At 33.7% G+C, this 14,025-nt stretch overlaps 2 protein-coding genes and 1 long non-coding RNA gene across 3 annotated transcripts in view; all 3 read left to right on the forward strand.

Moving 5' to 3' along the window:
- Positions 1-2,561: 2,561 nt before the first annotated feature.
- On the forward strand, positions 2,562-5,080 carry LOC149500868 (uncharacterized). The gene is made up of 4 exons (XR_016324733.1): positions 2,562-2,658; positions 2,835-2,906; positions 3,363-3,483; positions 3,575-5,080. It is a non-coding gene; the product is annotated as an uncharacterized LOC149500868 (long non-coding RNA).
- Positions 5,081-5,674: 594 nt separating this feature from the next.
- LOC114253512 (adenylate cyclase type 10) overlaps positions 5,675-14,025 on the forward strand; it is a 48,212-nt gene continuing 39,861 nt past the window's right edge. Inside the window, exon 1 of the mRNA XM_089735371.1 lies at positions 5,675-5,815. The gene's annotated coding sequence lies outside the window, so the exon portion shown is untranslated. The remainder of the gene's footprint in view (positions 5,816-14,025) is intronic.
- Positions 5,695-8,277, forward strand: nito (RNA-binding protein spenito). Its single transcript, XM_028187468.2, has one exon. It carries the CDS (start codon positions 5,695-5,697, stop codon positions 7,939-7,941), a length of 2,247 nt encoding a protein of 748 aa, XP_028043269.1. The 3' UTR covers positions 7,942-8,277.

A 14,025-nucleotide genomic window follows, 5' to 3' on the forward strand; every position in this document is an offset into this window, starting at 1 on the left:
AAGAATTTCCCGATATTTTTTTCCCGCGTACCGCTTCAACAAAGCGCGGCATCTCTTCAGTCTTAGGTCCATTAGACGAGCATTCAAACGATGTCCTGTTTTTCTTCGATATGCCCGAAGCCCTAAGTCTTCATTTAACACCCTTTTCACCGTGGTTCTGCTTAACCCCATCTGAAGGGCCAACAGTTTCTGCTTACGTTTGGGATTTCTTTGAATTCGCGCCTTCACAGCTTTTATCACTGCTGGAGTCCTAACAGACCGAGGGCGACCACTTCTTGACCTGTCATCTACACTAGAGTCTTCATTGTATCGTTTGATGGTACGATAAACGAATCTTTTGGTTATATTCAAATTTGTCAGTGTGTTAAAAATTTGAATTGGCGCGTAACCGCAACGATGCAACGCAATAACAGCAACACGGTCTTCTTTAAGTATCCACTCCATATTTAAAAATGAGTAAAATTCTAAAAGTATACATTTTTATTTTCATGAACAATTCGAAATTCGAATTCAATAAACTTTTTTGTGGCCAGCATTCTAAAAGAAAAGTTTTTATTGTGTGACAATACTTATGACCTGACTAGTTATAGTTGGAAGCGCCAAAATTGGTTTTAAGATCAACTCGAAGAAGACCCAAGAAACACTTATCGGAAAAAATCCGCTACCCGTAAAGCTGGTTACAGAACCGAAACAGCGTACCTATCGTACATGTCGGCGTTAAGCCAGGATTTACACACATGAGTTCTTTTACAATGAAAATACAATACAATTCTATAAAACTTTAACATTACTTGTTTACAACAAAAAGCCACGCCTGAGTTATTCAGTGGTTTTTACACAATTAGCCATTTTGTGTTGGTTATAGCGACTACAACTTCTTTTATACAAACAAATGTAATTACTGCGAAACAATTCACAAAACATAGCTTAATATTCAAAATACATATTTTAGTGATTTTACATGACTCACATTTAATTTACTGTACATGAATTACTTTTAAGCAATATTAACTAACATTGTTATTATCCAGCCTAATAATAGATGGCGCCAACAACATCATTGCATAACAATTACAATACTTAATTAAATTATTAGTACTGTTCATTATAATATAAATTATTATTAATATTTATGCTTTATTCATATTTAATCATTTATACAGTCATTTGTGTTTTTAAACAATAATATAAACATTAAACATATTCTGAACATTTTCACATCAAAACAGTGTCTGCTAATTATTAAATATGGTAGATTAACAGTTTTGTTGCTAATAATTAATAAATATTAACATATAATAAACTAAACTATATATTATTATGTTAATTATTGCCAACAGTGGCGTTTGCGCCCATATACATAATACAAATCAGAAGAAAGGGCAAAATAATTTGGGGAAATATGTACAAGAAATTCAGAAATCACATTTGGCAACCCTCAGCCAAACTGCCATTTTGTGAGATTCCCATCAGGGGGGTGCAACTCCCATACAAAGGAAAATAACATACAACTAGCGTCATCTTACTCCTGTGGCGACGTCATTTTTGTAACTTTTAGGCATTAATGATCTAATAAACTCACTAGATGGCAGATATGAGTTCTGACTCAATAAAAAATGTAGCGTACTTTGAAGCAGTGCTTCCACTTTTAGGGAATTCTCCCTTTTTTAGGGAAAAATAGCTGATATTTTGGATGATAAAGACAATTTAAAAAATACCAGGATTTAGGATATTTCGGGGTAAAAAGCAAAGCCTATACTAGTAACTGTTGTGAATTTTAAAATAAACGATAATTAAAGTAAAACAATGAACATTTTATTTTATGGAGAGAGAATGACATTAAGTCGAGTTGACAATAGTAAAAGAATAAAACAGAGTTGTGTATAAAAACTATAAAGGTTTGATTCAACAGTAACCCTCTAGTAAAGTAAATCATAGATTAAGCCACTGCTTTTTCTTAGGGATTCCCCAGAATCCCAATAAGTATAATCCGCCAAATTTTTATTTACCTATTTTCGTTGATGTCACCAGAACTTACTTGTATTGTAATATACAGGCACTTCATGTACCATGAAAGATTATCATGGTAATTTCATTTACGAAAACCTTGTAATTGTCATTTCACTTTTGCTAGCAGTTCCTTCTTCAAAGACTGAGGTGGAAAGATTATTCAGTGTTCTCAAATTTAAAAACTGACAAAAGAAACAGGCTTTCTAATGAAACCCTGAACGGCTTGCTTCATAGAAAGTTCCCAACTTTGCCAGCAAACAATTGCTCAATTTTAGAACCGAACAGTGTTAGGTTGTGCAGCAAAAGAATATAAAAGCAATGCGTCGACTTCCTTGAAAATTCTAATCCTATAGATCTATGATCTTCTGGGGGCGTTTATATTATATATACCTACATTAAATAATATGCTGTGGTTTATTTTCTGTATTTTATTTACGCTTTCTATATAAAGGATTTATGAAAGTTGTCTAGGAAATTTTAGGGTAAATTCAAAAGAAACTAGGGTAAAATGTGTTAAAAAAAACGTAAGTGGAAACACTGCTTTGAAGTTTTCAAAATTCCAGGGCCGTAAAACAATCTCAAAAAAAAAAAAGTTTTCAAAATGTCGTAACGATTTAATTTTTTAAATCGTTTTTTTTTGGTCTTGGTGTGAGTTATTTTACGTTGTAGTATTAATTTAGAGCAACTTTTAGCTTTATGAGAATATTAGACGATTAGACATTGAGAAACTCTGTTTTGAATTCTCTTTAGACATAACTTGGCTCCAATACTTTTTTCTTCGTTAGCGTTTCGTAAGCCTGCGTAACTATTTTCATTTCTTACAGAATGTTTATTATTAAAAATCAGCATGCCTCGAAGATCGAAAATGAAATGCTATTTCGGATGCCTTGATAACGGTGAGTTTACACTATTTTCCCGGTATATTATTTGCTAACAGAATTATTATTCATAATATAATTAAATGAATTAGCACCAACTAATGGTCCTTCCTATTTCTGCTGCCTAGCTATCATATATGTTAAGTTTTGATCAAAACAGTCGGTATTAAGTCTCGTACTATCACACACACACCTCAGATAATAAAATTGTCTCGAGTGGGTGGAAGTATTTATGTTTTGCAACTCAGCGTATTATATGCTTATTGTCAAGTGGGCCCGAACTAGTTTTTTGAAATGATCAATCAGTCATGCTTTCCTGTTTAAATAAAATACAGCACAATTGATCTCACATCCAAAGTTAGATGATGGCATTCACGTTTTGTTTCCTGGTGTTTGATAACTAAGTTACACCAAGTGGCCTGTGACCACGTTCATCCTTCTACCCAATATAAAATAATGTTTTTATTTTTGTAGACAAAGGTTTGATAATGACAAAATTTTATGGAAAAATTATAAGGAGCACTAAAATGTCTGAAACATGAAAAGATTGATGCACTATATTTGAACCAGAACGTGTTATGTAATATATTAATTTGTAAGTAAGATTACATTAACACTAAATTTTTCATGGTCGTATTTTTTCAATATTTGTTACATACTTAAGATACTTTGTTTCTCCGTTTCAGAAGAGAAACTGATTCAGCAAGGAACGTGAACTCTCAAGGGTACTTAATTTTTTTCAAATATGTTTATAATTGATAAATTAATAATTGAAATAGTTCATAAGAACTAAATTGATGCCAATTTTGTTTTAAAATAGGTTGTTTAGTTCTTATAGTTATAGTATTACGTTTGAATAGTTGTAATTAGTAAGTTAGTAATATATGAAAATACTGATATAAATTTTTGTAAATAACCTTTTGTAAATTCTACGAGAAGATGATTTTAATTAATGATCAAAAGTCAACGGTCTTTAAAAGCATTATTTGCAATTATTTAGATTAACTGTGGAATATATTTGCTAAGTTGTGTTTTCTGTATGAGCAGATATAAATGAAAATGCCCAAACATGATTATGTTTCTTACATTTTCATTATGTGAAATCAATATGCTTGTGACTGAGTATATTAATAATTTATTAAAACTTAAGTGATAGACAGCAACCCCTATGGCACTGCTGAAGTTTATAAGCACTGGTGACCACTTATCATGGGCCGGGTTGCGTGCTCGTCTGCTGTTGAGTGCAATAAAAATTTTCGAAACCCTTTCTATTATTTAGATGTAATATTAGTGTACATTTAATTTGGATTAAAAGATAAATTTACATTTTATGTTTGCATGTGTATGTTTATAATTCATTTGCATGTAACGAACACCAGTTTCTTTTGTAACAAAATGTAAACTAATGGTTTGTAATGAATGTAATTAACTTTAAGATGATTTTCTTTCAATCTGCTGTTTGTTTCATCTAGTATTACCAAAGCTAAAGCATCAGAAACGTCAGAATAGAAATAATTTAGATAGGGAATAAAAGTATAACTAATGTAATCATGTCTAAGATTACTATAAGCGTCATTAAGTACAAACTATCAATATTTAAGAGTACTTTAAATCATCATTACATTTTTTAAACATTTTTTGTTTTTAAATCATGTAATAAAACGTTTGTGCAGAACAAAATGTCACATGTTATGAACATGATTGTGGGTTAATCGTTTCTTAAATTTCTAAATGTTTATAAGAATGCTAAGAATAATTTAGTATTCACTTTAGTGTGTGTATTATCTCTACAATGCTAGTATAAATGACAATTATTGTATGACGAAGCATAGGTAGTGTTTATAGATGTAATATTTTCATACAAGGTCATGATCTGTCACGATCAACTTTAAGCAAGAACTGCTATAGTTAAGAAACAAATTTATTAAATTTAATTCAAATTGTCTACTATGTTTGTAATGGAAAGCTGACATGTTTATATTTCGCACAAATGACTTAAGTGACATTGAATGATTTGATTATCTAGACTTAATTAACTTTTAGATAACTTTCGATTTAATGTTATTAAGTACTCTAGTAGGATTAATCTAGAGGAGTTATTGTTATTCGAAATTTTATACAATTGTACGTTCATACTATCTTTTAACAGTAAATTGTTTGTAATATAGGGAAATTAAATAGCTTACAGAGAATTACAGCTTTTTATTTAAAAAAACTGTTTTCTCTCTGTATGAAAAGGTCTTATCGATTAGAATGCTGAACACAATCAAACGTTCTTTAATATTTCATAAGTACTACCGGGAATTTCAGCGATTCTAAACGATAAGATTTTTTCATAAAGAGAGTTAATTATAAAAAATATTAAAATTACTAAAAAAGCCACCTGGTGGGGGGTAGGGAGATTAATAATCGACAGCAGCGACGCCTGCTGTCCTGGGCTCTAACTAAAGCAAAAATAAAAATGAGAGTTGCGCATCTATCTCAAATATATTAAGTGTATAATCTATGATTCCCATGTAATGGTCGATATGGTTGATGCTTATTAGCGCTTCTAATTTCAAATTTACATTAAATAAAGTTGAAGTGAACGTGGTTATTTTAAAATAATTGACTACTTAATAATACGAATTAGTTCGTGCAAGATTGAGGTTTTCAGTGATCTGCTGAGTGATTAGTGTTTGTAATTCGTTTGGGGTAAGAATAGTGCATCAGTGGGTTACTTTATTGTATCGACCAAAACTAATTTACAGTGACGTGTAATATTGTGATGTGTATTTCAGATAGTGGTTCGTCGAAGTGAGCTTTCATGATTGGATTACCGCGTAGCGATAGAGATAGAGATCGAATTACGGTGAAAATTCGCAATATGAAGCGAAGTTCGTCGCGTGATAGTATGCCGCGATCAAAACGGACACGCAGCAGTATTGGTAGGTATGACGATAGCTCTGACGAGCGTGGAAGCCCGGAACGAGTACGACGTCGAGTACGCTCCCCTAGCCCGCGCGGTCGATATGTGTCACCTCATCGCGATGATTACGTGCGTTCTCGTGATGCTCGAGATGAATCTGTCCGCAGCTACTACAAAGTACTATGTGTTAGTGCTTTACACCCTAAAGCGTCGGATGAGATTGTCAAGGATACTTTGTATAGAGAATATAAGAAGTATGGTGACTTTAGTATAAAAATATCCCATGAGTTGGATGAGAGAGTAGCCTACATCTGCTTCCGAAGTGCAGAGGATGCGAGAGACGCTAAACATGCCAAGCCTAGGATAATACTGTATGATAAAGTTGCTATTGTTGATCCTGTTTATGAACCTGTACGTTCTGAGTACAGACCGAGGCCTCGTAGTATAACTCCTCCTGACTATGATCGCCCTTATTCATACGCTTGGTCTCCTGTACCAGAGAGACGTCGTCCCCCTCCTGATGAGAGAGCCTATGGTATCCCTCCTACAGTGCCACCTCACCATAGAGATTTCCGCCCTCCTATGCATGAGTATCCCATGGCAGGTCCTCATGGGCCTCCAATGCATCACAGACCACCTATGCATCACCCTCCACATCCCCATTATATGCCACGTCCATACATGCCCCGGCCTCACCATCCTCCATTTGAGAAAATTGAGAACAAAAAAGATAAATTTCCAAATTACCTACACCATGTTCAACCTGAAGATGATCCATTAGCTACAAGAACTCTTTTTGCTGGTAATTTAGAAATAAACATTTCTGATGAAGAGTTACGCCGAATTTTTGGACGCTATGGTATAGTAGAGGACATTGACATTAAAAGACCTCCTCCAGGTACTGGAAATGCTTTTGCATTTGTTCGTTATCAAACTTTGGACATGGCACACAGAGCCAAAGTTGAATTATCAGGCCAATACATTGGCAAATTCCAATGTAAAATAGGTTATGGCAAAGCTACACCCACAACACGTGTCTGGGTGGGTGGCCTGGGACCATGGACTTCAGTAGCACAGTTAGAGAGAGAATTTGATAGGTTTGGTGCCATTAAAAAGATTGAATATGTGAAGGGTGAACCTCATGCCTATATTTTATATGACTCTATTGATGCAGCCCAAGCTGCTGTCAAAGAAATGCGGGGCTTTCCTTTAGGGGGACCGGAGCGACGTTTGCGTATTGATTTCGCAGACGTTGGAACAGGTGGACCCTATAGACCTAAACCTTACAGTGCACCTGTTGGTGAAGATGGTAGGCCTGTTGAAGGATATGAGGGATATGAAGGTAGTTCTTGGGAGGATGGTTATAGCTATGGTACTTATAGGGGTAGAGGTGGGCATCGTGGCCGTGGACGTGGCTCCTACCGAGGTGTCTATCATGGTACAGGAGATTATCGTGATGAAGAATGGAGACGTGCTCCATTAGATTCAGAATATGAGAGTCGCTTGCGTCGTTCTGGATCAAGGGAGCCTGGAGTCGATAGATCACGCTCACGATCTCGTCGTAGATCACCTGATAGTGACTCTGATGGATCAATGCGTAGAAGTAGTGGGATGCTATCTTCGTCACGAACAATGGCAGAATTAGTTCGTAAAGCAACTACAATTTGGCATGGAGCACTGATTCTCAAAAATTCATTGTTTCCTACTAAGTTGCATTTAACAGACGGTGACTCTGAAATTATTGATAGTCTCATGAAAGATGAAGATGGTAGAAAACAGCTCAGAATCACACAAAGATTACGTTTGGATCAACCTAAGTTAGATGATGTTCAAAAACGTATTGCCACATCTAGCTCTCATGCCATTTTTGTGGGTGTGTCTGGTTCCACTGCTGTAGTCACCAATGAAGATGTTTCGATACAAACACGACCAATGAGGAATTTGGTATCATATCTTAAACAAAAAGAAGCAGCAGGTGTGATATCACTTTTGAACAAAGAGACTGAAGCTACTGGAGTTCTTTATTCTTTCCCTCCATGTGAATTTTCAACTGACCTTCTCAAAAGAACATGTCACAATTTAACTGAAGAGAGTTTTAAGGAAGATCACCTAGTTATAGTAGTAGTACGAGGTGGCACTGCTTAATTATTCAAACACTGCTTTAGTATATTGTATTGTTATTTGTAGGTATATACTCTTAATTTAAGTTTTTTGTTCTACACTTTTTACTTTATATTCTTGTGATGTGTGTGATGTGAGGTGCATAAGATGTGCAAGTTTAAATATTTGTGCAGTGCTGTGTTCTCACAGTGATCAGAATTAACTTTGATGAAAATGTACAGTATAGAAGCTAGTTCAGCTAGATATCCGACTAAAAGAAGTTTATCTTACTTTTTTAAAGTTAAGTGTATAATATTCAGTGTATGATTTAGGTGATGTGTAGTGTGTGAACAAAACAAATAGATTATTTTAATTTTGAAAGTTGTTTTTTTAAACCTTGTGGTTAAGTGACATATCCAGTGCAGTTGATCCATTAGTGGTTTTGTGATGTTAAGGTGTTCCAAAAAAAAAAGTATTGTGAATTTATGTTTTGGTATGGCCATTAATTTGCAAAAAAATTATTATATAAGGATGTACAGTGGAACAACAAGTCAGTGGTGTGTTGTGGTTTTAACAGTAAAATTACCAAATTTAGAGTCAATTGAAGACAAATTTTCTACAATTTACAAATATGGTGATATAAATGTTGACTCAGTATTGTTTGTGATTTGATGTGTTTCATATTATAATATAAAACTGAAACTGGGTAAGTCTGTAGATATATTTCACACAACACAGTAGGCACTGTATTGGTAATTTGTGTGTACTTTAAAAATAGTTCTTTACAATCCTGAACTTTATAGAATTTTTTGAATGCTTACAGTTGCATGGTACATAAAAAATAAAAAATCCCATGCACTAAATGAGCTAAGGTATAATGTAATATAAATGTGATTCATTAATATGAAAAAAAAGGAAAATTACCTAAATTAAAGATGGAAATTGAGATCAAAAATGTAAAGAAACAATTCAACCTTTTCTTAAAGAGTACAAATAAAGTTAAAATCTTGATTCAAATTCAACAACAGTTGTCCATGAATTTTTGTGTTTCTTTACATTTGAATTGTAATTAAACATAAAAGATGGGTCTATCTAGAAAATTCTAGATTCGAACTCTGACGAGGTTAATGGGCACAGTCATAAACTAACTTAATACGAAAGTGTACGATAATTTCCATCAGTGATAGCGACACTGGGGTGGTCCAGTCGAAGTTGGTTTCTATCCATTGATTTTTAATGTTGAGTTTTTGAGTTGAGTAATTGAGTTTCATAAAAAAAATCACGATATATATTTTTAACAATTTTAAAACATTTCTTATATAAACATAGCTTTAAAGCCAAAATTACGAATATTAAGTTTAATGTTTTTGATATAATAATGTATTATGAACATTTTTGTACTTTTCGACTTAACTTCGCAAATTATGTTATCATTTTGAACCGAAAACTATTTTGTTTACTTTTATCATAGACCTATATAGTAGGGACACGACATATTGTTCTATACGTACAATTGCTTATATAAATAGCACCCATTTTGAAGGCACATACATAAACATATATCTATCTCGTTCTTACTCAGCACTTTAACTCGCAGGAAAACAATATAACAGTATTTCAGTGCGTACATAAAATGAAACATGAATATACGTAAATATCTCCGTCTCCGTCTAATGAGGCCGAAAATCCGCCATGTTTAGCGCGCCAAATGTCATTGTCACGTCAGTTCGGCCGTCTGTTTTGGGTTGTACATTATTTATTGACTTTGATATCGATTTAATATGATTGATTATAGAAAATTTCATAATTTATCATGCTTAAAACATACAAAAATAATAATTAAAACGTATTTTATAGGATCTCAAGAAAGTCGATGCCCTAAAACTATTATCTATATGTATTTAAATTCATTATGGAGCCCTCATCCGAAAAATCCATTTTTCGGTCGGAATCTATTGGTCATGACACTAATCATAAATACCACTTTAAAATATGTCATCAAAACATATTTAGACATTCTGTTTAGATATTTCGGGAAAAAGGCTACCGACAAAATCTCTTCGGAACCATTTAAATAAAATAGTTTTATTCCGCAGTGAGTAAAACACTATTGTAAATTTGTTAAATATTTAATAATTAAGTGATTTTAGAGAGGAAGTCACAAGGAATGACGTTTGTAATTAATGAATAAATGTTCTGTAGGTGTTTTTTTTTTCACGCGGTCCCTTGATAAGTTTAAAATTTGAATCACTCTCAAGCGAAAGTGATTCAAATGGTGCGGCGCACCTTCCTTGGGGTGCGCTGCGGTAGTATGTTACGGACTTTAGAGTCAGCAAAACAATTAAAATAGATTGTTATAGTCTAAGAAAAACACGTACTCAAAATACGATAACATTTAGCATGCTAGTAATGGGCTGATGGCTTTGAACTACGCCATATCTTTATGTTTTGCGACAAACGACAACTTTATAAAATCAGTGTAGCAACTTTTAAAAATCATCATATCGTTTACTTGGCAAATTCGAAGGACGAACTTGTCTTAGATTTCAGCCATCTAAATCATATCATATTTGCACATAACAATATACCTACTTACTTCCCATTAAAGTATAAATTCTACAAATAAATAATACTCAACAATATTTAAAATAAAATGAGCCAAGAACGTTTATCGATAAAACCTGATAACATTGAAATCTTTTGTACAGCACTAAAGCCGCCATGTTTTGTGGCCAGATGACGTCACAGCGGCACGAAATTTTGGTTGACGTTTCATTTCCATAGGTTTCCTACTTCATTGCGTCACAGTGGCACGAAATTTTGGTTGACGTTTCATTTCCATAGGTTTCCTACTTCATTGACTTTTATTCATATGACCTTTGGGATGCGTCACAGATGAAAATGACATTAAATAATTCTGTTTTTCCAACTGTAAAGGCAAAGGCATCATACTATACGGTCCAATCTTTTGTGTATTCTTTTTTATGAAAAATGATACAGAGCGAAATGAAATGAATTTGATTAATTTGAAACAATCAATTGAAATGAAATGAAATTAAATGGGATTAGATGTAATGAGATATAAATTCTCAGTAAAATGGTCGATATTTACTGAAACTTTTTCAGAGGACTTTTTGGAAGATCCCGAGAAGCTACGTCAAGCGCCTTGTTTTCATTCTTCCACATTTGTGCACTTTCACGAATACTAAACATTTCATAAACCACCGCTATTTCATATTTAAACTTAAAGAAACACTAAATAGACAAAATAAAACAATTCACACAACTTCGCGTTCCCCTTCTCGGATTACATAAAATAATTTACTTAATGTAGGTACCCATTTCTTTTGTAGCTAAGCGAAAGTTTTAATAAAAAGTTGCAAGCTGAAGTGATCTGATAATTTGTCTTTTTTAAATATGCACTTTCAAACTTAACCAATTTACTTTGAATGTGTTAGTAAGCTTATTACTTAATTTAAACTTGAAAATGATATTATCTGAGCAAAGATCTATTTGTATGTTAGTCTTACAATTTTGACATTTTTTTAAGTTTTTTTTTCGAGGCTGTTTCCTAAATATTAGTCAAATGAATCTGGTTTTTGAAACAAGTGACCTTTTGCTCGGATCAAAATGGGAACTTACTGGTATCTACTCGAACGGTACCTAAAATCCTTAGCCTTACCTTACCTATAATCCAGACATGTCATAGAGGATCAAATGAAAAAAAATCTAAAATTGACGTCACAGTGTAAAATATCGAGACGGATTTTTTAAATTCTAAGTACTTATAACACAGAAGACTTAGAATATTCACATTTTTAGTAAAATATACATATACGTTATTTAATTTAATAGGTAATTAACTATCTTTTATTCTTGCTTTGATGGTTGGTGGTGCGACCCTTTTTTATGGAAAATATAACACTTAGAACATGTGTCCTGGTGGATGGGGAATTTGCGTTGTTCATGTCTGGGCTCCGGTATTCACTGAACATTTAGTGAACTCGTTCACTCGTCTAAGAAATAAACAAACAATGAAGACTGTCTTAGTCTGTTACGTTTTTACGACCAAACCACCGAATTTTTATTAAATTCAATAATGAAATGGTTTGAACCCTGGGAAATAATAGGATACTTTTCACTCTACTGTTGAGTATGGATCTCCACCCCATGATAGAAGATAAGAGGATAGAAAGTAATTACACTTTATAACGCAAACTAAAGCTGTAGATGGAAACTAGACAGTCATAAATATAAACAGTCATAAGAGTAACCGTTGTCCTACTTATTTAATGCCATAAATAACATTAAAGCAGATAATATGTTAAGAAAAAATTATCTTTCATTTATTTATTTCATAGAAATTTGTCCATTTGGTGTCAAGTGGCTACGGGAGCCCATAGATTGATATCTAGTTTGCTATCAACCTGAATGCTGTTGTTACACCAAGACACGACATCGAAGACTCAATTGTATAGTGTATAGTGAATTAAATCGGAATGTGTAAATTCCCCATGGCCGAAATCGGCAAGAAGGTGGTATTGATAATAGTGTTACGCCGGTAAGAGTAACGTTATCTATCGCCGAATAGTCGAACGAATATCGAAAGATATAGTACCTAGCACCTAGAACGTTTGAGAAGTACAACGCTATCTATTGTCAGGTAGCGGAAAAACAATACTTGAAATGTGTAGAATATTCTCGATAATTCTAGGGATGTGGTATCGGCTATCGTAGTCAGTAATCGGAACTACTCGAAGTGAAACAGCGAACAGATCACCTGAAGCGAAAGGAAAGAAGCGAATTTGAATTTTAAAGTTTTTGTGAAATGTTCTAAGTGATCTAAGTATTGAATACAGTTTTTAGTTGTACCTTGGTGGAACATTTATTTATCCCGAACCCCAGCGTGTAACAATAGTACTTATATACCACAAAAGAGGCCAACAACTCTGGAATCAATGCTTTTTTTTGCTTAGATGGGTGGACGAGCTCACAGCCCACCTGGTGTTAAGTGGTTACTGGAGCCCATAGACATCTACAACGTAAATGCGCTACCCACCTTGAGATATAAGTTTTAAGGTCTCTAGTATAGTTACGATGGCTGCCCCACCCTTCAAACCGAAACGCACTACTGCTTCACGGCTGAAATAGGCAGGGTGGCGGTACCTACCCGTGCGGACTCACAAGAGTGAGTCCTACCACCAGTAAAAGTTTGGATTCGCGAGTTGAATTTATGACGTTGAACGGCGAACATTCATAACATTTTCGGCATTATAGTTACTGCAGCACAAGAATTTCTGAACAGCGCGATTCGGGCCTACAAAATGTTGCTCAGAAACTTACTAATGAGATAAAAAGGTAATTATTGTTTAAATTGTTTTCAGAGTAATCAGACAATACTTTTGATTTGGAATTGTCTCATTCTAGCATATCCTCAGCGACTCTTATTAAGTTTTTGGAGAAAATTCAGATCCTTTGCAACACAGCCAAGCGCAAAGTTTTTCGTACCTACTCAAGTGAAATCCAGAAAGTTTGGCGGGTATCTTTTTCAAATTTTCAGTCACTATATATTTCACTTTTGCGATGTTAACTTCAGTTGCAGACGTTGATGGCCTAAGGCTGATAATTCAATTAGCAGATAAAAAAAAATCAATTTAAAACTTTATATTAATAGGCAATTCTCAGACCACGGATAAATTTTCTTTTCTTTTTCCCGACTATAATAGTTTTTTACTGCAGTTCCTTTTTTTATGTTTTTCCAATCTTCACTATTGCATTTAAGTAAATTTTAAAAGATTGCATAGGTACTTATTGATTTCAAAGTAATTCTAAACTATAAAGCAATCTATTCGTCCATCAGCTTACTTCCTGTAAAGTAAGAATCAAGCAACATTAAAAAAATCATCTTGTGAAAGTCTTGTTTGTAAAAGCGAGTTTAATCAATAAACGTTTTTTTATAAAAATGTTGTTTTACTTTGTAACCTGATTAAGCTAATTAATTCTAATTTTTTTATAAGGGAAAATTATGAGCTTAATATCACTATCACTTGTTGTGTACCGCCGCACATGGTGATCGCCAATGCTAGTTACTCTAGTGGTCTTGAGCACGTTACTCCAATCTCATTTTAA

Source organism: Bombyx mandarina, chromosome 19, assembly GCF_030267445.1.
Source record: "Bombyx mandarina strain Sakado chromosome 19, ASM3026744v2".
NCBI lineage: Eukaryota > Metazoa > Arthropoda > Insecta > Lepidoptera > Bombycidae > Bombyx > Bombyx mandarina.

Excerpts from the sequence above, each read along its gene's own strand:
- nito (XM_028187468.2), top strand. The coding sequence starts at position 5,695 with ATGATTGGATTACCGCGTAGCGATAGAGATAGAGATCGAATTACGGTG.